Source organism: Raphanus sativus, unplaced genomic scaffold, assembly GCF_000801105.2.
Source record: "Raphanus sativus cultivar WK10039 unplaced genomic scaffold, ASM80110v3 Scaffold1434, whole genome shotgun sequence".
Classification (NCBI taxonomy): Eukaryota; Viridiplantae; Streptophyta; class Magnoliopsida; order Brassicales; family Brassicaceae; genus Raphanus; species Raphanus sativus.
In genome coordinates, this window is record NW_026616745.1 from 1 (window position 1) to 22,161 (window position 22,161).

At 43.4% G+C, this 22,161-nt stretch overlaps 3 protein-coding genes across 5 annotated transcripts; all 3 read left to right on the forward strand.

The window, feature by feature from the left end:
* Positions 1-370: 370 nt before the first annotated feature.
* Positions 371-1,712, forward strand: LOC130504222 (putative cysteine-rich receptor-like protein kinase 30). Of its 2 annotated transcripts, XM_056998813.1 has the most exons (3): positions 371-953; positions 1,053-1,496; positions 1,574-1,712. In XM_056998813.1, exons 1-3 carry the CDS (start codon positions 596-598, stop codon positions 1,639-1,641), a joined length of 870 nt encoding a protein of 289 aa, XP_056854793.1. In that variant the 5' UTR covers positions 371-595; the 3' UTR covers positions 1,642-1,712. The 2 variants fall into 2 exon arrangements, with proteins under 2 accessions (XP_056854793.1, XP_056854792.1); XM_056998812.1 differs by having other exon boundaries at positions 426-1,496.
* A 5,195-nt stretch (positions 1,713-6,907) lies between these two features.
* Positions 6,908-9,440, forward strand: LOC130504224 (meiosis-specific protein ASY2-like). Its single transcript, XM_056998816.1, has 4 exons — positions 6,908-7,148; positions 7,220-7,354; positions 7,426-8,300; positions 8,388-9,440. Exons 1-4 carry the CDS (start codon positions 6,908-6,910, stop codon positions 9,438-9,440), a joined length of 2,304 nt encoding a protein of 767 aa, XP_056854796.1.
* A 7,312-nt stretch (positions 9,441-16,752) lies between these two features.
* Positions 16,753-17,978, forward strand: LOC130504223 (putative cysteine-rich receptor-like protein kinase 30). 2 transcript variants are annotated; one of them, XM_056998815.1, is made up of 3 exons: positions 16,753-17,187; positions 17,287-17,730; positions 17,808-17,978. In XM_056998815.1, the coding sequence occupies exons 1-3, from the start codon at positions 16,830-16,832 to the stop codon at positions 17,873-17,875; spliced, it is 870 nt and encodes a 289-aa protein (XP_056854795.1). In that variant the 5' UTR covers positions 16,753-16,829; the 3' UTR covers positions 17,876-17,978. The 2 variants fall into 2 exon arrangements, with proteins under 2 accessions (XP_056854795.1, XP_056854794.1); XM_056998814.1 differs by having other exon boundaries at positions 16,761-17,730; positions 17,808-17,947.
* Positions 17,979-22,161: the final 4,183 nt, after the last annotated feature.

The following is a 22,161-nucleotide window of genomic DNA, read 5'->3' on the forward strand; positions in this document are numbered from 1 at the left end:
TATTCAAGTTAGTTTGTTTTCAAAGAACTTATTGAATATTAATTTAAAATTGTATCATTTTGTTATTGTAAGTTCTTACAAACTTTTAGCTGAAAAACTTGGTTATTAGAAGTTGGTAAATGACCTTGCAAGAAAAAGGTAAAAATAATTACCGTCCACAAACAGTATATTTTGATTCCTTTTGTTATTTGAAACAAACTAACTTTTAATATTATTTTGTAATATTTTGATTATATTTTAAATTATAACAAAAAAAATAAAAATAATGGGACAGCCTTTTGGTGGTGCGCTCTAGGTCCCCGGTCTAAATAGTCTTTTTACGAGCTCGTAATGGTCCTGGGATGGTTTAGAACGAAGTTGAAAATCATTATGACAAAAAGCTAGACGATAGATAACTGACCACACGTATTCATCAAGTCATTCCATCACTAGCTGTATTGCACTTTCAGAGGTCCAGTTCTCAAACTTGTTCTTCGTCTCTTTAAAACAAGTTGTCATAATTTATTATATTCTCCATTCTTATATACTGTATGTAAGTTAGTCTATACTCTATTACTCATCTTGTTGTTCAAACACGAAAGGAACTTTTGAAAAGATGGGTCAAAACAATCTCCTCTCATTGGCCCTCTGGCTTCTTCCCGTGAGCTTAACTGTTGTTGTCTCTGCGCAGGTTTGCTTGGAAAATTTTGGAACGTTTAGACCAGGTGGTACTTTTGACAGGAACCGTCAACTTATCCTCTCATCTCTTGCATCTGAGGTGGCAGCTAAAGATGGCTTCTTCAACGTTTCGGTTGGGACGTATCCTGACCAGGTCTACGCGCTGGGGATGTGCATCCCAGGCGCTAAACAAGAGTTTTGTTCGGATTGTATCAAGGCTGCGTCTGACCAGTTAATACAGAGCTGTCCCAACCAGGCAGCAGCTTTTTATTGGTCAGGTGGAGGTGAAACTCTATGTATGGCACGCTACTCTAACAGCCCGTCTTTTAGACCGGTGGATACAGATTCACCTTCTTATGGTGCCAACGTTGAAAATCTCAGCACAAACTTAACAGATTTTGACAGGTTCTTGGAGCGATTAGCAGTTCGTATGGTGACCGCAGCTTTGTCATCATCAGGCAAGAATGTACCATTCTCTAACAGTAGATTCTACGCAGCTGATGTAGCAGCCTTGACAAGCTCTATAAATGTATATGCGTTAATGCAATGCACCCCTGACGTCTCTCCCTCTAATTGTAAGACCTGTTTACGACAAAGTGTTGATTACTATATAGATTGCTGTCGTGGGGAGCAAGGCGGCTATGTGTATTGGCCTAATTGTCTTTTCCGGTTGGATATGTACCCCTACAATGGCGCCTTTAGTCCTCTTAAGTTAGCGCCTCAGCCTACATCTCAGCCTGCTTTTCAACCTGCATCTCAGCCTGCTTTTCAACCTGCATCTCAGCCTGCTACTCAACCCGCGTCTCAGCTGCAGTCCCCACCTCCCCTGACCAACGAAGGTAAGTGATCTACTTCTATATAACCAATAAGCATGACCCTCTTGTGCCTAAGAATATGTTATTTTGCCTTTGAACAGATGGGAAAACGATTGATAAGGGAGCTATCATAGGAATTGTGGCTGCAATGCTCATAATCAACATGTAAATGTAAATTGAAGTAATTTGTTTTAAATGATAAATTTCCATGTATCATCTGAATTTTTTTTATTTAATTATAAATTATTAAAAAAATTTAAAAATTCATTTTCAAAGGATAGTTCTATTCAGAGTCGGTCATGAGCTTTTCAAGACCACAAACCCAAAATAAATAAAAAATGGCTGAAAATTTGAAAAAACTTTGCACATAATCGAACCCAAGCCTCTCACATATTTTTAAGAGAAATTATTGGGTTCACGTAGATTCACCAACCAATGAGAATTAATTATTTCATATGCAGATTTTTTCAAAAAGAAAATATAATATTTAAAATTTATTCTTTTAAATAAAAGGATAAAAAGTAAATAAAAATAAAAGTAGCTGTCAAAAAACTTTTTTTAACATTATTAGAGATGTTAAAAAATGAAAGTCGAGGTCTCTGATTGTGGTCTCGGTGGAAGATCGATGGGGAAGAGAGCTGAGATAACGATAAAACAGTGAGATGAGTTTAGGACAGAAGTGTGATGGTCTCTGTTTTATAGTGCTCTGTTTTGTAATTCTCTCATGCTCTGTTTTTTTTGGTGGGGTGGACTAGTTAGCAGCAAAAAGTCCCCTTTTTGTAAGGAGGGTGTTGGCGTTAGTGCCTTATAATTATAAGTTTATAACTATATTTTGACCGACCGAGCGGGTGTTAATATCATTTTTTTTTGTTTATACTAAATATTATATATAGTTTGTAATGTGTGTACTAATATAACATATTTAAAAATAACAATGTGCTTAATTATATCGAATAACTATTTTGCGTTCTACAGTAAATTATATGACCGATATTTATTAGACATCATATAAACAAATCAAACATTTAAATAATTAGATCATATAAACAAATTAAACATTTGTATAATTAGATTTATGTATAAAATATCTAGAAAATAAAATTTTCTGAATATGACCCAATATATCCGTACAAATGTATTTTGATTTATATGGATCAAAATTTATGATAATGAATAATAAAACTGTTGTATATATTATTTAAAATATATATGGTGCTATATATTTATATACTGAACTTATATTGTGGTATTATTTATATGAAAAATATATGTGACATAATATATTTATATATTATATAAATGATTATTTTAATGTGACTTTTATTTTCAGTTATTACTAATAAATAATAAAAATATAATTACATATTTTAAAATAATATTGTTCATTAAATATTTAAAACTATGTTTATTAATTATTTCCTGACACACACATATATAAGAAAATAGGAAAAAAACAATGAATAATATAAGTTAGGTTTATTAATTATTATTGCCAAACTCTTTTATTTCGAATTCGATTTTGTAAATGTATTAATTAAACAGAAAAGAGAGAAAATCATAAAAGGTAACACGCATTAAATATAATTGGATTTTGGAAATGCATTAATTAAACAGAAAAAGACAAAGAAATTTTAGGAAACACATATTAAATAACTGAAAAAAACAAACATTAATATAGGAAGATTAATTAAATGCTCAATGGCATACCGTTTTAAATAACACTAAAAACTAACGCGTATTTTAAAAGTGTTTAATAATAAAGATGAATCAGTCTTGACGGAAAAAAAAATTATTAGAGATGTTCATACTAAACCCAAAATTTTTGGTGGGCAATGCCCAGATTTCCAAAACTGTCATTAGGCGCTAGTCGGGTTTCTCTCGAGGCATCTGGATACCAGGATCATCAGAAAAATATAGAAATTTATGTTATGAAATATAACATAATATTAGGCTAAATTTACCTATTAATATTTTAATTTTTGTATAGTTTATAACATGTTAGTCACCAAAGTGATCTTGTTATGTACTTACAAATATTAAAATTAATAATAGTATGATTGATCATGATTAAAGAGATGCTATAAATGACATTAAAGTTTTAGTGATCAATTTTTTTTTCTATATCCTAGAATATCACCCAAAAGTGGATCATTGAATATAGTTAATAATATGAAAAAGATTAGTGATTTCTTTTACTATAGTTGATAGTATTTATATCCAATGGTAGGATGCCATTGACTTGAGTTTAGAATAATTAACCGTTAAAGTGTATTTTAGCATCATTGAAAGTGGTTGTGTTTAAGTATCACCATGATTCGATCAGTTCTAATTATAGTAAAGATCAATCTGATGTAAAATTGCACACTAAAATTATTAAACTCTACACAAAGGTCAAGTGGGAGAATATAAAATATTTTATATGCTATATGACCTATGTATCTATTGGTTTAATATAAAGATCAAATTTTATTTTAATAATTTATATTATAACATAAAAGACGATACCGTGATAAATCAGTTTGGATTAAAGAATTAGAATATGGGTGTATTGACAACCCATTTTAGTGTTAATGTCATTCTCTATTGTTTATTTGTCTATATAGAATTTGTAATTACTTGATATTAACTACATAAAGATGATTGTATATACATATAAGTGGGGGTTACATAAAAAGGTGGTTACTTAATATTAACTACATAAAGATGATTGTATATACATATAAGTGGGGGTTACATAAAAAGGTGGCTGCATAGAAAAGTGGTTATATGGTAATTGTCGTGAACCATCACAACCATTAACATAAATATATAAACCACATCACATGGTTCCTCCTTTGTAATTAATCAACGTGACAAGACAATATCAAGGAGAGAAAGACAGATTTGATTCCTCTCCATCAAAGGAATCTTGAAGGTGGAAGGTTAAGAATAGAGAATATCAATTGGTGAAATTGCATCTAAGCATGGATCAAGGTAAGTCCTTCTATCTTCTTTAAAAATGCATTAGGGTTAGAATTAATCTAAATCTAACTTACGGTCTTGGGTTAGATTTCATTATAGAAATCATAAAAGTTATTCTTACATACTTGGACAGTGTGGAAAGAGCTGACGCAGAAGCTTTTGGGCAGTCAGTTCTCTCTGAACTGGAACGAGTTAGTGGCACCAATATCTCACCGGTCATCACAGTCCAATACACACAGGTTCCTCAAGCGCTATGTGTTTCAGACCGCCTTATACACACTATAAAGAGAGCGAAACTCTCAACGTCATGGTGACACACCCACTCCTCAGTCAAACCTGATCCGTCTCATTGACAAACAAATGCGCATAAGGCTGCTAAGGATCGCAGACAGGCAATATGTGGAAGGGTTTTAACTGTAGCTATAAGCTATATCATAGGAGAACAGCTCAGGAAAATGTCAGCGCTTTAGTTTTAAAGTTCTTTCTGATTAAATGATGCATTCCGTGTAAAAAAGAACCATTTTTCTTTTGATTTTAAATTAACATTTAACTAAAAAAAAGTCTTTCCATCAACTAGGTGTGCAGCACTTTCAGCGGTCCAGTTCTCAAACTTGTTTTTCCTCTTTTTCAAACAAGTTGTCATTGTTTTTTTTTTGAAACACATTCATTAATTAGAAAAACAGTTAGCGGGGAGCATTAACAGCATTCCCAACTACCAAGTTCAAATACAGACAGAGCAGATTTGGCCAAACTATCAGCCATGAGATTCTTCTCTCTAGAGATCCAGACAAAAGAAACAGATTCAAACTCAGCAGAAAGATTTAAAATATCAGAAACCACACTGTGAATTTCTGTTTGAGGTGAGTTTGGTTAACAGAAAGTAAAAGAACTCAAGAGTGGGATGAACAGAGACGTTTTATTAGAGTCGGAATAACGAGGGTACAAGAGTAAGAAAGCCGGCTAGTCGATGCTCGGTGAGCTCCTAGCCGGAAGTACAAGAGAGCGGCGAGATACAAAGAGAATAAAGGAAACCCTAATCTAGCCGCAAGTCTGTCTGTCTATCTGGTGATGCCCTTCTTTCCTGTCCTCAACTCCTTATATAGTCTCCTAGGTCGGTTGGTTTTGACATAATTCGTCCCCTTCGTTATGGGCCTTTTGTTCTAAAAGGCCCAGTCGAGATGACTGCTCGGCCCGAGCCGCCTGATCGTTTCCATCGGCTTCTCGTCCTTCAGCTATAGAGGTCACGAGCCGAGTCGCAGCTCGTCAGAAGCCGTCCCCGAGCCGGTCATCCTTTGAATGGTAGTAATGGGCCTCCTGTTCGCTGGGCCTTGTGGATGGTGACAATCCATCCCCAACAGTAAGTCCCCCCCTAGTTCGTTGTCGAGCAGCTGGTCGCAGCGAATTAGTTAGTTAGGGCTCGAAGAATAGGAGGTTTGATAGTCGGTTCCTTTGATTTAACCGAGGAACCGCTGGTGGAAAGAGTTCCAGACGTTCCCGAACGAACAACCGACCTATCGTACGCTCGATGCCTCAGATGAACTCCTCTAAACCGATGAATCGACTGTGCCGGTTTTTGATGTGACCGAACCATCACCGGTTTTCGATCGAGAAGCCGAAACGTCGCTAGGGTTTTTGTCGGGGAATCCGAGAAGTCGCGTCTGAGTGTGACGCGCGAGCCCGCCGACAGGCCCAATTAGGCCCGTTTAGGCTAATGATGGCACCTCGTGGGAGGCGCCTTCACTCTCTCTATAAATAAGAGGTCTCTCTCGAGATCTCTCTCATTCTTCTCTCAGTTTATCAGGTACTTTCTCTCTCTACTCCTTATCTCTCTAGCTTTTGCTCTCTGTTTTAGTTCCTCTACTCAATATGTCGACGAGCGAACGACTTTCTCGAGAACAAAAGGGAAAGATGATTTCGAGCACCACTGGTCCCGATAGTGATCTGGAGAGGGTTCGCGGGTCCGGCGATAGTGTGGAGGCGGCTCATCGCGAGGCGATGATGGATACCGAGAACATGACCCGAGAGCAGCGTATGCTCGTCTCGGTAGCGATGGTTCAATCTCGCGCAGACGATGACGGAGACGATGGCTCCCCTGACGACGGGATGACTCCCTACTGCTTCTACCCGGGAAATATTTTCGAGGAGCAGCGCAGACTCGATCCGTCGCGAGCTCGTCCCTCTGTAGTTGAGGGGCAAGACTGGAGGAACGTTTTACCGACGCGATCCACATTCGAGTCGGTGACAAAGCTGCTGAAGAGAAGCAAGGCGACCGGGGTTACATTCATAATCCCGTCAGAGACCCAAAGGCCGTGGTCCCCCCCCCGAAGGGATATCAGTGCGTATACGAGTCGTACTTCGAAAAGGACACGAAACTATGGTTTCCGATTCCTCGACTCGTCACCGCCTACACGATGCGCCGAGGAGTCGCTTTGAGCCAGTTCTTGAATGGCGCTTGGCGTCTGGCAGTTGCGCTGATGGTGATTGGGGCGGAAGCTGGCGCTGCTCTCAGTGTCCGAGCATTTGAGGAGCTGGTCTCGGTGAAGATTAATCGAGGCCTGTTATCACTGAAGATACGCCCGAACTATAATGTGGTAACGGGCTATCCGACCAAGACGAACGATTGGCAGCGATCGTACTTCTATGTTAAATCCGATCGCTCGGCTTTCGAGGAGCCGCTGAAGACCGGTTACCGTGTTCTTTGGAACAACGAATTTGGTATTGAATGTTCTTTAACCTTTTACCGTTTCAGACTCCTGACCATCTCTTTCTCGTCTTTCTTTTGACAGTTCCTCACTCGAATACCGCGGAGTACGAAGAAGATTTCTTGGAGAGTGCTCGGATTGTCGCGTCCCAGAAACAGGACTTTTGGGAGAACTTCTCGTACAGGAGGATTCGTAGGTCGATTGATCGGATCAAGCAGCGTAAGTTTCTCTTTCTCTTCTTTTGCTCGGTTCCCTCGAGGATCCTAAGTCGCTTTCTCTCGTCTTTGCAGAGGTTTGGCGTTCGGACACCGTTCCTCTCATCACCAAGAAGTCGAAGAGAATCGACTTGTTCACCAAAGCCGAGCAGATTGAAATTAACCGAGCCAGAGCTATGAGGGAATTACCGGATCTAAGTTTGGTGGTTGGGAAGCAAGCCGGGTTCATGGAACCGGACCAAAGCTCTAACGCAAACTCCTCCGATCCCGGGGAGCCGAGAGCGGCTGAGTCGGATGGGGCTCAGCTCATGAGAAAGACGGGGAGCAAGAGGAAGGAGAGGGAAGACATTTCTTCCGAGGAGAAGCAAGCCGAGGAGACTTCCACCGGTGCGGGCGCCGGATCGGAGAAGAAGCGGGCGCGCAAGGATCCCGTTGAGGTTCGGCCTTCCTCTGTGGAGAGAGGGGAGCTCCAGGCCTTGGAGCCTAGCAACAATTCTCGAGACGACGTTCTCCCGGATCCGTCTCTCGATGGTGGTCAGGCGGATGATCATCAGGGGACTTCTTCTAAGGTGAAGAAGAAGTCGAAAAAGAATAAGAAGAGAGCCGGCGAATCCTCGGGGCATGAGGTAGCGCCCAGTACGGAAAAGGAAACCGTGGAGGCTCCGACCACCGCCGTTTCCCTCCCAAAGGCGGCGGTTCGTGAAGATGCCCGGGGATCGAACAGGTCCTCTCCGAAGGCTCAGGAGGGTAAGGCTGTGCCGAAGAACCTGCAAGGGTTTTGCCCGGACAAAGTGGACTTCATTTTCAAACGGGACACTCCTCTCGTTTGTAACGAGAGAGATTGCGCTCGTTTCGTCCGCCAAGTCCGGGGAAGTAGGGAGCATCTCCCACTCGTCAAAGACTTAGTTTTCCAAGACGACTACACCGCTGCTGCCGGTTCCTCGGTTAAGGTAAGTATAGTTTCTGCATTGCATTCGTTTCTCGTCTTTCTTCTCACTTGGTCATCCTGTCCCAACTCTTTCTTTGATGTGTTGCAGAGCCAAGGTGACTGGAACGAGGTCGTCCGCAAATACGACAAGGAGCTGAAGAGGACCTATAGTGTGATTGATAGGCAACGGCACAACACCAAGGAGGCGACTGTCGCCTTAGAGGTCATGCTGAAGAAGAAGGACGACGCGGTTATTGCAGAAGCGGCCATGAGGGATGAACTCTTTCAGAAAGAGGCGGCTATGAACAAGGAGCTGAAGCGAGCCCGGGAGTTGGTTAAAGCGCTCGAGAAAGAGAAAACCACGCTGGCAAACGAGAAGAAGACCCTCGAGGAAGAGAAGGCGGCTGCTGCCTTAGAGCATTCCAAGGAGATGGATCGTCTCCGAGAGTCGCGCCGTTATGAGGTTACTCACGAACGGATCCGAGTAATGGCGGCGATGCATGGGAAAGCCGCCGCTCGCTTCCAGAGGATCCGGGATCGGGAGTCCCGTCGCGATAACTTTGAGGATGCGAGATGCATGCTCGGCCAGGCTCGGGGGATGAGACGTTGCCTCGAAGGAATGAAAGCGGCAGGTAGAAACATCTCTCAGGGAGATATTGATATCTACGCCGGGCAAGAGAAGCATTATGATGCGGAGGTGAAGCGTTTGATCGTAGATGATCTTCTCGAGAAGGACCTCTCTTTATCTCCTCTCGTGCTCGAGTCGAGGTTCGTTATCCAGGAGATGATGGATAAAATCGACAAATTTGGGTCGAACATGGACTTGCTCGACTCCGAGGCCGCCAAGACGCTTCGCACTCCCCTCAGAGCACCAGGAGATCGATCCGAAGAGCCGTCGAAGAGCCTTCTCGACACCGTTCAGTCGCCAGCTCGCTCTGATGCTGTTCTCCCGGGTCAAGAAGTTGCCCTTAAGGACCCTTCCGTGGCTGAGGAGACAAACAAGTCAGCTCCCGACGAACCGATCTCCAACACGCTGGTCAATATCTCCGACTCGCCGTCATTCGAGGATGCGGATTCTGGCGCGAGTGAAGGACATCTCGAGGGGGCGGACTCTGGCGCGAGCGAAGAACATCCCAAGGAGGATCTTCCTGCCTTGGATTAGTATTCGATGTTTGTTGTATCTGACTTTTGGCGCTTGTGCCTTTATTTCCTTTTCTCGGCTAAGGCCTTTTGTTGTATGAACTACTGCCTTCCTTTTTCTTCAGACTTTTTATGAATTTTTATTATATATTTCAGTAAGTCGTCTCCACTTAGAAATATGTAAATCGTTTTTGTTTTTAACCGAGAAAGGATTCGTTCGAGCGGTTACTCGCATTTGCCAGCGAGTTCCCAATTTTTCAGATAGAACAGGAAATTAGAGGCGGTTGCTCGTTCGAATCTTCTTTATTCAACGAAACTTTTACAAGTGGTTGATTAAGCGATTACAAAGAGAATCTCTAATCGTTCTATTGAATTACCGAGGAAAAGGTTCCGAGACGCATTGCAGTAACCGAGAGAACTGTTGGTCGGCCAAACCGTCGTTCTTCGGTTAGACTTGGTCTAGAATTTCCATCGGGTAGCCGGTCAATGCGTGATGCACAGGTGACGCGAGGCTGTTATTCCCTTCGACTGACGTCTGATCAAGACCCAATCGATTGATTTGGGCGAGTGCTCGTACTCCGCTTGAAAAAGGGGTTGGCATCGTTTAATAGAAAGTGACTGTTCGTCATTCTTTCGCGAAAAGGTTTGGACTTTGTTTTGGTTGGGGCTGGACCCTGTGAAGGGATGCCTACGTACCTCGGATGAGGATCAAGCCTTTCGTAGTTCGTTTGACCGAGTGAAAGTGGCTATAGTAGCGCATTCACTCGGACGAGTAGAAGTGACGGTTAGGTGCATCTACTCGGTTTTTTTTTTTTTTTTTTTTTTTTTTTTTTTTTGCGAACAGTGACCTGCTGGTCATTCGCTCGGAGAAAAGATGGGGAATTTCTATTGGTAGAAGAGGCGAAGATGCATCGAGTTCCAGGCTCGTGGGACTGCCTCTCCGCGGGAAGTCTCGAGTCGGTAGACGCCTGGTCGAACGACTCGAGTGATCTTGTAAGGTCCTTCCCAATTGGTCCCTAGCTTGCCAGCATTGAGCTCCTTTGTGTTGTCGAAAACTTTGCGCAGGACGAGGTCGCCGAGCTCGAGAGGGCGTGCTTTTACCTTCTTGTTATAATAGCTCTCGATTTGGTTCTGGTAGTTTTGGATCCGAAGAAGCGCCTGGTCACGTTTTTCTTCGAGTTCATCAAGGGCATCGAGGAGCATATCTTGATTAAGCTCGACGAACTGCGGCATCTTGGCGCGCCGAAGACTTGTCACGTTAACTTCGGCGGGGGCCATTGCTTCCATCCCGTAAGCAAGAGAGAAAGGGGTGGATTTGGTCGCACCGCGGGGAGTCGTTCGGTGCGACCAGAGAACGCCGTCCAGCTCGTCGGCCCAATGGCCTTTCTTGAGGTCGAGTCGCTTCTTGATTCCATCGATGATAATTTTGTTGGAGGATTCCGCCTGTCCGTTTCCTTGCGGGTAACGAGGAGTCGAAGGGCTTAGACGGATATTCCACTTGTTGCAGAACTCTTTGAAGTTTCCGGACATGAACTGAGAGCCATTGTCCGTTATGATCTCGAACGGCAAACCATGACGGCAAATGATGTTCTTCCAGACGAAGGTGCGGACTTCCTTGTCCGTTACCTGAGAGAATGCTTCTGCTTCAATCCATTTGGTGAAGTAATCGGTGAGGACCAGGATGAAACGACGTTGTCGTGAGTTCGGCATTGGCCCGATGATGTCCATCCCCCACCTCATGAACGGATAAGGGGCAGAAGATGTCCGCAACAGCTCGGTTGGGCTGTGGATGGTCGGAGCGTGACGCTGGCACTTGTCGCACCGACGAGCGTATGCTTCACAGTCAGTGTTCAAAGACGGCCAAAAGAATCCCAAGCTTCGAATCTTAAGGGCGAGTGCTCGGCCTCCTGAATGGTTTCCTCCTGCTCCGTCGTGAGTTTCGGCCATTACTCGGCGCACTTCATCGCCCTGGATGCACTTTAAGAGAACCTTGTTCGCGGTTACTCGGTGAAGTTCGTCGTTCATGATCACATAGTGGGCGCTGCGTCTCTTCAGGCGTCTCGCTGCCCACTTATCTTTTGGCAGTTCTTCTCGTAGGAGATAATCCAGGAACTCGGCTCGCCAATCGACTGGGATGTCGTCACGATCGAGCATCTCAGTGTCGGCTTGATCCGGTGTATCAGTTTCGGTTTGATCGGTGGTGGATCGTCGAGTTGTTGCAAAGATTGGAGCGATGGGAGAGCTTTCGTCGGAGGAGGGATCAATGCTTGGTCGGTCAATCCGATGTATGGGTATCGTCCTTTTGACCTGATCGTGGAGTTTGCTCCCGAGTGCGGCTAGGGCATCGGCGCAAACATTCTCTCCGCGAGGAACCTTGGTGAGTTCGAAGAAATCGAATTCCCTAGCGAGCTCCTGAACCACTCGGAGATACGCATCCATTCTATCATTGCGAGCATCGTAGTCGCCGCTAAACTGGCTGGCGACGAGCTGCGAGTCGCAATAAGCACTCAAGCGTTTGGCTTTGACGGCTCGGGCGAGACGAAGACCGGCGATCAACGATTCATACTCTGCTTCGTTGTTAGAAGCCGGGAAGCCGAAACTGAAAGACTGGCGGATGAGTTCTCCTGTTGGCGACTGAAGCTGGACCCCGGCACCGGATCCTTTACTCGTCGACGATCCGTCGACATGAAGAATCCAATTGGGACTCGGGACGTCGAGGTCTTGTGCAAGATCCGGCGTGAGCTCGACAAGGAAGTCGGCGAGGACTTGAGATTTGGCGGCTGTTCGACATTTGTATGTAATGTCAAGCTCGCTCAGTTCGATTGCCCACTTGGTCAGCCGGCCGGCTCTGTTGGGATTTTGCAGGACAGTGCGGAGCGGTTGGTCGGTCAGAACTTCGATAGAGTGTGACTGGAAGTAGGGTCGTAATTTCCTCGCGGAGTCGACGACGGCCAGAGCCAGCTTCTCAAGGGTTGGGTACCTGGTTTCCGGGCCGGTCATGCGTCTGCTCGTGTAAAAAATCGGACGCTGCTCGCCGCGATCCTCCTTGATCAAGACACTGCTGACGGCTGCCGAGGAGACGGCGATATAGAGAGACAAAACGTCTCCTACGTCCGGCTTGGCCAAGACGGGAGGAGTTGTCAGGTATTGCTTGAGTTGAACGAACGCGTCCTCGCATTTATCATCCCAGATGAACTTCTTGTTCCCTCGGAGGAGATCATAGAAGGGAAGACACTTGTCGGTAGATCGGGAGATAAAACGATTAAGGGCGGCGATGCGTCCTGTTAGTCTCTGAACTTCGCGGCAGTTTCTCGGACTGGGGAGGTTCAGGACTGCTGAGATCTGTTTCGGGTTAGCCTCTATTCCTCGTTGCGTGACGATGTAACCAAGGAATTCGCCCGAGGAGACGCCAAACGTGCACTTTGCGGGATTCAACTTCATCCCGTACTTGTTTAGGATGGCGAAGCATTCCTTCAAGTGTGCTAGATGGTCGTCGGCTCGGAGGGATTTGACGAGCATATCGTCGATATAAACTTCCATTGTTTTCCCTAACTGGTCGGCGAACATCCTGTTAACGAGCCTCTGGTAGGTTGCCCCGGCGTTTTTCAACCCGAATGGCATCACCTTATAACAATAAGTTCCCCGGTCAGTGATGAAAGCGGTTTTCTCCCGGTCGTCTGGGTGCATCAGGATCTGGTTATAGCCCGAGAAGGCGTCCATGAACGTCAGCATCTCGTTGCCGGCCGTCGATTCGACTAGGCGATCGATGCTAGGCAACGGGTAGCTGTCCTTAGGACATGCTTTGTTGAGGTCGGTAAAATCGACGCAGATGCGCCATTTACCGTTCTTCTTCTTGACGACCACCGGGTTGGCTAGCCATTCCGGGTAACGAACTTCAGTGATTGAGCCGGCACCGAGTAGACGCTCGACTTCTTCTGCGACTGCTTTGGATCGCTCTGGTCCCAACTTTCTTCTCTTCTGCCGGATGGGTTTGAAGTTGGGATCAACATTGAGCTCGTGGGTCGTGATAGCTGGATCGATTCCCTTCATATCAGACATTGTCCAGGCGAATGTGGATAGGTTTTGCTTAAGGAACTCGAGAATCTTCTGCTGCATTTCGTCGGGCAGAAATGCGCCTACTCGGACTGATTTGCTCGGATCCGACTCGTCGACTGGTACTTCGAGCACCTCCTCCTTTTGCGGGCAGACTTTGCTCGTGGGAGGAGAGACCGAGTTGACGAGTGATTGGGAGCGCTGAATTTTAACCGTGGCGATCAGGAGATCTCGCGCGGCTTGCTGATCACCCTTCAGAGTTTTGATCGATCCGTCTGATCCTGGGAACTTAACACACTGATGATACGTTGATGCGATTGCTCGCATTGAGTGCAGCCATGGGGTGCCGAGTATAACGTGGTAAGGGGCTTTGGAGCCGACCACAGAAAATTTGACCGTCCGAGTGACTCCGCATGCGTGAACCGAGAGGCGGATCGTGCCTGCGATTACTTCTGACGAGCCGTTGAATCCTGTCAGGGTCCGAGTAGAAGGCTTGACGTCGTTGAGGTCAATTCCCATCTTCACGAGAGTTTCGCGAAAGATGATATCGACCGAACTCCCGGTATCGATAAGTACTTTTGTGACGTCGTACTTGTCGACGCCGAGCACGACGAGCAAAGGATCGTTGTGAGGGAGGTGCACGCCGAGTGTATCGTCAGACGAAAAGGTAATCGGCTGATCGTCTACTTGCTTCTGGGGCCACCGTTGGGAAGTAGTAGCTTGCCTTCGGTGGTCTTTGACTGCTCTAACTGAGTCGCCGCAGGGAGGTGATCCACCCATAATGACGTTTATCCGGGGACGAGTTTGTGCTCGCTTTGCGCGGAGCACATCGCGAAGGTCGCTACTTGTTTCGGCAGTATCCCTTTTCTTGCGGTTAAGGGTTGTCCGCAGGTCGCCGATCTTCGCGTTGAGTTTGTCTCGCAAATCGCAGTTCGGCTTGTCGGCGGACTGCCTTTGGGAGGAGTCTTGTGCCGAAGCTTTCGCGGCGCGATTCGAGTCGATCTGTCGGCGGAGATCAGAAGAGACTGGCGTTTCCTCGGTAGTGGATCGAGACTTTTGCTCGAGGAAGGACCGAAGATCCACAGTGTCGTCTGGGGTCTCCATATCGTCGTCCTCGTCCGACGAGGATCCTGGTTCGTTCCTTCCTTGAGGTTGGACGCGGATCACTTCAATGCGCTGGCGATTGGCAGGCTGATCGTCGTCCGCCGAGTCGTCGTCATCATCGGTTTCCCGGGTGGCCTTCTCAGCGTCCTTCGACTGTTTGTCGTTTTTACGGTTTTTGCCTTGCGATTTGCGCTGAGCTTTCTTGTCTTTGTTTCTGCTCCAGCTGTTTTCTCCTTTTGGTTTGGGTTTTGGCGGCTGGATCTTGTAGTCTCCGCTTTCGATCGAGGAGAGGAACTGGGCGTAGAGAGATTTGCACTCGGTCGTGTCGTGTCCCTTCACGTCGTGATACTTGCAATGCTTCGTGAGATCGATGGGAGTTCTGGTCGGTCCTGGAGCCGAATCGACTTTAGCCACGACACCAGCACTAGGGGTACTGGGGGACGCATCTGGAGAGTCGGTCTCTCGCTGATAAACATTCCACTTTTTATCGTGCATGACCATGGTTGAGACAGGGGCGTTGTTCTCGTCCACGACGTAGAGGAGACCTCCTTTTTTGCCGCCGTTATCAGCTGGCGCGTGCTGGCGTGGCTCTGGCCGAGCTCCCGCACTTTTGGCTGCAACCGGCTTGGCAGCGTTCTGCTTCCGAATTATTGCCTTGGTGTCTTCTTCCATTCGGATAAAATTGTGAGACCGGGCAATAGCATCGGGGAGCGAAGTCGTGGGGTTGGAATACAGGTCCTTACGAAACTTCGAGTTGACGAGGAGAGTGTTCATCAAAGCGTCGATAGCGATGTGATCAGGGACGTCGACTCGGGAAACGATCGTCTTGAACTTTTCCATGTAGTCCTTAAGGCTTTGGTCTTTTGTTTGCGCCATATTCCACAGGCTGGAAGCGGTTGCTGCTCGCTTGGTAAACATGATGTATGTCTTGAGGAAAACGGCAGATAGGTCTCGGAAACTGCGAATCGAGTTCTCGCTGAGCTGCGAGAACCAGGTTAGCGCTTGTTCGTTGAGTGTTTCGACGAAGAGCTGACAGTATCCTGCGTCCTTCTCTTCGTCGGAAAGGCGAGCTCTGGCCATAGCTATGTTGAAGGCTGTCAGATGTTCGACGGGGTCGCCGCCGGGTTTGTACTCGGGGAGACGGAGCTTTTCTATTTTGCGGAGCTGGACCCTGGTTAGCTCGCTAGCGAAGGGCGAGCGCGAAGTAGAGGCGATGACGCTGTCGATCTGAGGGGCTGCGCTCGTCGCTTGGTGGATCTGCGAGCTCATTTGTTGAAGGCTGAGTTTGAGCTCGGCGATCTCGCGAATCGTCGTCGGATCTGCTGTCGTCGGAGCAGGGTATACGGCGGGAGGACCGTTAGGGTCAGATTCGTCCACAGCGCGGTCTTCTGCCGGCGTTGGAGGGAAGAGATGCCGGCAGACGGGTTGGGAACGGTTCGTCGGTCCAGCGGGAGCAGTGAGGGCAGCCACGAGAGCGGCGAGCTGCTCATTCGTCGTTTTCTGGACTTCTTCTTGATGCGCGAGGCGAGCCATCACGGAGCTCATGAAGTCCGACGAGAGAAGAGGGGGAGGAGGCGGAGGCGTAAGCTCGGTCGCTTCGCCGGAAGAGCCGGGGTTTGAGTCACCAATCGTCATACTAGGCTAAGAAACGTTACTCTGATATGCCCCACGGTGGGCGCCAATTGTTTGAGGTGAGTTTGGTTAACAGAAAGTAAAAGAACTCAAGAGTGGGATGAACAGAGACGTTTTATTAGAGTCGGAATAACGAGGGTACAAGAGTAAGAAAGCCGGCTAGTCGATGCTCGGTGAGCTCCTAGCCGGAAGTACAAGAGAGCGGCGAGATACAAAGAGAATAAAGGAAACCCTAATCTAGCCGCAAGTCTGTCTGTCTATCTGGTGATGCCCTTCTTTCCTGTCCTCAACTCCTTATATAGTCTCCTAGGTCGGTTGGTTTTGACCTAATTCGTCCCCTTCGTTATGGGCCTTTTGTTCTAAAAGGCCCAGTCGAGATGACTGCTCGGCCCGAGCCGCCTGATCGTTTCCATCGGCTTCTCGTCCTTCAGCTATAGAGGTCACGAGCCGAGTCGCGGCTCGTCAGAAGCCGTCCCCGAGCCGGTCATCCTTTGAATGGTAGTAATGGGCCTCCTGTTCGCTGGGCCTTGTGGATGGTGACAATCCATCCCCAACAATTTCTGCAACACTCAGATCCCGAGTTAGGCTCGTCACAAGTTGCTTCGAGTCCACTTCAAAAAAGATGGGTCAAAACAATCTCCTCTCATTGGCCCTCTGGCTTCTTCCCGTGAGCGTAACTGTTGTTGTCTCTGCGCAGGTTTGCTTGGAAAATTTTGGAACGTTTAGACCAGGTGATACTTTTGACAGGAACCGTCAACTTATCCTCTCATCTCTTGCATCTGAGGTGGCAGCTAAAGATGGCTTCTTCAACGTTTCGGTTGGGACGTATCCTGACCAGGTCTACGCGCTGGGGATGTGCATCCCAGGCGCTAAACAAGAGTTTTGTTCGGATTGTATCAAGGCTGCGTCTGACCAGTTAATACAGAGCTGTCCCAACCAGGCAGCAGCTTTTTATTGGTCAGGTGGAGGTGAAACTCTATGTATGGCACGCTACTCTAACAGCCCGTCTTTTAGACCGGTGGATACAGATTCACCTTCTTATGGTGCCAACGTTGAAAATCTCAGCACAAACTTAACAGATTTTGACAGGTTCTTGGAGCGATTAGCAGTTCGTATGGTGACCGCAGCTTTGTCATCATCAGGCAAGAATGTACCATTCTCTAACAGTAGATTCTACGCAGCTGATGTAGCAGCCTTGACAAGCTCTATAAATGTATATGCGTTAATGCAATGCACCCCTGACGTCTCTCCCTCTAATTGTAAGACCTGTTTACGACAAAGTGTTGATTACTATATAGATTGCTGTCGTGGGGAGCAAGGCGGCTATGTGTATTGGCCTAATTGTCTTTTCCGGTTGGATATGTACCCCTACAATGGCGCCTTTAGTCCTCTTAAGTTAGCGCCTCAGCCTACATCTCAGCCTGCTTTTCAACCTGCATCTCAGCCTGCTTTTCAACCTGCATCTCAGCCTGCTACTCAACCCGCGTCTCAGCTGCAGTCCCCACCTCCCCTGACCAACGAAGGTAAGTGATCTACTTCTATATAACCAATAAGCATGACCCTCTTGTGCCTAAGAATATGTTATTTTGCCTTTGAACAGATGGGAAAACGATTGATAAGGGAGCTATCATAGGAATTGTGGCTGCAATGCTCATAATCAACATGTAAATGTAAATTGAAGTAATTTGTTTTAAATGATAAATTTCCATGTATCATCTGAATTTTTTTTATTTAATTATAAATTATTAAAAAAATTTAAAAATTCATTTTCAAAGGATAGTTCTATTCAGAGTCGGTCATGAGCTTTTCAAGACCACAAACCCAAAATAAATAAAAAATGGCTGAAAATTTGAAAAAAACTTTGCACATAATCGAACCCAAGCCTCTCACATATTTTTAAGAGAAATTATTGGGTTCACGTAGATTCACCAACCAATGAGAATTAATTATTTCATATGCAGATTTTTTCAAAAAGAAAATATAATATTTAAAATTTATTCTTTTAAATAAAAGGATAAAAAGTAAATAAAAATAAAAGTAGCTGTCAAAAAACTTTTTTTAACATTATTAGAGATGTTAAAAAATGAAAGTCGAGGTCTCTGATTGTGGTCTCGGTGGAAGATCGATGGGGAAGAGAGCTGAGATAACGATAAAACAGTGAGATGAGTTTAGGACAGAAGTGTGATGGTCTCTGTTTTATAGTGCTCTGTTTTGTAATTCTCTCATGCTCTGTTTTTTTTGGTGGGGTGGACTAGTTAGCAGCAAAAAGTCCCCTTTTTGTAAGGAGGGTGTTGGCGTTAGTGCCTTATAATTATAAGTTTATAACTATATTTTGACCGACCGAGCGGGTGTTAATATCATTTTTTTTTGTTTATACTAAATATTATATATAGTTTGTAATGTGTGTACTAATATAACATATTTAAAAATAACAATGTGCTTAATTATATCGAATAACTATTTTGCGTTCTACAGTAAATTATATGACCGATATTTATTAGACATCATATAAACAAATCAAACATTTAAATAATTAGATCATATAAACAAATTAAACATTTGTATAATTAGATTTATGTATAAAATATCTAGAAAATAAAATTTTCTGAATATGACCCAATATATCCGTACAAATGTATTTTGATTTATATGGATCAAAATTTATGATAATGAATAATAAAACTGTTGTATATATTATTTAAAATATATGGTGCTATATATTTTATATACTGAACTTATATTGTGGTATTATTTATATGAAAAATATATGTGACATAATATATTTATATATTATATAAATGATTATTTTAATGTGACTTTTATTTTCAGTTATTACTAATAAATAATAAAAATATAATTACATATTTTAAAATAATATTGTTCATTAAATATTTAAAACTATGTTTATTAATTATTTCCTGACACACACATATATAAGAAAATAGGAAAAAAACAATGAATAATATAAGTTAGGTTTATTAATTATTATTGCCAAACTCTTTTATTTCGAATTCGATTTTGTAAATGTATTAATTAAACAGAAAAGAGAGAAAATCATAAAAGGTAACACGCATTAAATATAATTGGATTTTGGAAATGCATTAATTAAACAGAAAAAGACAAAGAAATTTTAGGAAACACATATTAAATAACTGAAAAAACAAACATTAATATAGGAAGATTAATTAAATGCTCAATGGCATACCGTTTTAAATAACACTAAAAACTAACGCGTATTTTAAAAGTGTTTAATAATAAAGATGAATCAGTCTTGACGGAAAAAAAATTATTAGAGATGTTCATACTAAACCCAAAATCTTTGGTGGGCAATGCCCAGATTTCCAAAACTGTCATTAGGCGCTAGTCGGGTTTCTCTCGAGGCATCTGGATACCAGGATCATCAGAAAAATATAGAAATTTATGTTATGAAATATAACATAATATTAGGCTAAATTTACCTATTAATATTTTAATTTTTGTATAGTTTATAACATGTTAGTCACCAAAGTGATCTTGTTATGTACTTACAAATATTAAAATTAATAATAGTATGATTGATCATGATTAAAGAGATGCTATAAATGACATTAAAGTTTTAGTGATCAATTTTTTTTTCTATATCCTAGAATATCACCCAAAAGTGGATCATTGAATATAGTTAATAATATGAAAAAGATTAGTGATTTCTTTTACTATAGTTGATAGTATTTATATCCAATGGTAGGATGCCATTGACTTGAGTTTAGAATAATTAACCGTTAAAGTGTATTTTAGCATCATTGAAAGTGGTTGTGTTTAAGTATCACCATGATTCGATCAGTTCTAATTATAGTAAAGATCAATCTGATGTAAAATTGCACACTAAAATTATTAAACTCTACACAAAGGTCAAGTGGGAGAATATAAAATATTTTATATGCTATATGACCTATGTATCTATTGGTTTAATATAAAGATCAAATTTTATTTTAATAATTTATATTATAACATAAAAGACGATACCGTGATAAATCAGTTTGGATTAAAGAATTAGAATATGGGTGTATTGACAACCCATTTTAGTGTTAATGTCATTCTCTATTGTTTATTTGTCTATATAGAATTTGTAATTACTTGATATTAACTACATAAAGATGATTGTATATACATATAAGTGGGGGTTACATAAAAAGGTGGTTACTTAATATTAACTACATAAAGATGATTGTATATACATATAAGTGGGGGTTACATAAAAAGGTGGCTGCATAGAAAAGTGGTTATATGGTAATTGTCGTGAACCATCACAACCATTAACATAAATATATAAACCACATCACATGGTTCCTCCTTTGTAATTAATCAACGTGACAAGACAATATCAAGGAGAGAAAGACAGATTTGATTCCTCTCCATCAAAGGAATCTTGAAGGTGGAAGGTTAAGAATAGAGAATATCAATTGGTGAAATTGCATTTGATCAAGGTAAGTCCTTCTATCTTCTTTAAAAATGCATTAGGGTTAGAATTAATCTAAATCTAACTTACGGTCTTGGGTTAGATTTCATTATAGAAATCATAAAAGTTATTCTTACATACTTGGACAGTGTGGAAAGAGCTGACGCAGAAGCTTTTGGGCAGTCAGTTCTCTCTGAACTGGAACGAGTTAGTGGCACCAATATCTCACCGGTCATCACAGTCCAATACACACAGGTTCCTCAAGCGCTATGTGTTTCAGACCGCCTTATACACACTATAAAGAGAGCGAAACTCTCAACGTCATGGTGACACACCCACTCCTCAGTCAAACCTGATCCGTCTCATTGACAAACAAATGCGCATAAGGCTGCTAAGGATCGCAGACAGGCAATATGTGGAAGGGTTTTAACTGTAGCTATAAGCTATATCATAGGAGAACAGCTCAGGAAAATGTCAGCGCTTTAGTTTTAAAGTTCTTTCTGATTAAATGATGCATTCCGTGTAAAAAAGAACCATTTTTCTTTTGATTTTAAATTAACATTTAACTAAAAAAAAGTCTTTCCATCAACTAGGTGTGCAGCACTTTCAGCGGTCCAGTTCTCAAACTTGTTTTTCCTCTTTTTCAAACAAGTTGTCATTGTTTTTTTTTTGAAACACATTCATTAATTAGAAAAACAGTTAGCGGGGAGCATTAACAGCATTCCCAACTACCAAGTTCAAATACAGACAGAGCAGATTTGGCCAAACTATCAGCCATGAGATTCTTCTCTCTAGAGATCCAGACAAAAGAAACAGATTCAAACTCAGCAGAAAGATTTAAAATATCAGAAACCACACTGTGAATTTCTGCAACACTCAGATCCCGAGTTAGGCTCGTCACAAGTTGCTTCGAGTCCACTTCAAAAAAGATGGGTCAAAACAATCTCCTCTCATTGGCCCTCTGGCTTCTTCCCGTGAGCGTAACTGTTGTTGTCTCTGCGCAGGTTTGCTTGGAAAATTTTGGAACGTTTAGACCAGGTGATACTTTTGACAGGAACCGTCAACTTATCCTCTCATCTCTTGCATCTGAGGTGGCAGCTAAAGATGGCTTCTTCAACGTTTCGGTTGGGACGTATCCTGACCAGGTCTACGCGCTGGGGATGTGCATCCCAGGCGCTAAACAAGAGTTTTGTTCGGATTGTATCAAGGCTGCGTCTGACCAGTTAATACAGAGCTGTCCCAACCAGGCAGCAGCCTTTTATTGGTCAGGTGGAGGTGAAACTCTATGTATGGCACGCTACTCTAACAGCCCGTCTTTTAGACCGGTGGATACAGATTCACCTTCTTATGGTGCCAACGTTGAAAATCTCAGCACAAACTTAACAGATTTTGACAGGTTCTTGGAGCGATTAGCAGTTCGTATGGTGACCGCAGCTTTGTCATCATCAGGCAAGAATGTACCAGTCTCTAACAGTAGATTCTACGCAGCTGATGTAGCAGCCTTGACGAGCTCTATGAA

Coding starts and splice junctions, on each gene's coding strand:
- LOC130504224 (XM_056998816.1), top strand. CDS start 6,908: ATGGTGATTGGGGCGGAAGCTGGCGCTGCTCTCAGTGTCCGAGCATTT. Junction 7,149..7,219: donor TCTTTGGAACAACGAATTTG/GTATTGAATGTT, acceptor TTCTTTTGACAG/TTCCTCACTCGAATACCGCG. Junction 8,301..8,387: donor CTGCCGGTTCCTCGGTTAAG/GTAAGTATAGTT, acceptor GATGTGTTGCAG/AGCCAAGGTGACTGGAACGA.
- LOC130504222 (XM_056998812.1), top strand. CDS start 596: ATGGGTCAAAACAATCTCCTCTCATTGGCCCTCTGGCTTCTTCCCGTG. Junction 1,497..1,573: donor ACCTCCCCTGACCAACGAAG/GTAAGTGATCTA, acceptor GCCTTTGAACAG/ATGGGAAAACGATTGATAAG.
- LOC130504223 (XM_056998814.1), top strand. CDS start 16,830: ATGGGTCAAAACAATCTCCTCTCATTGGCCCTCTGGCTTCTTCCCGTG. Junction 17,731..17,807: donor ACCTCCCCTGACCAACGAAG/GTAAGTGATCTA, acceptor GCCTTTGAACAG/ATGGGAAAACGATTGATAAG.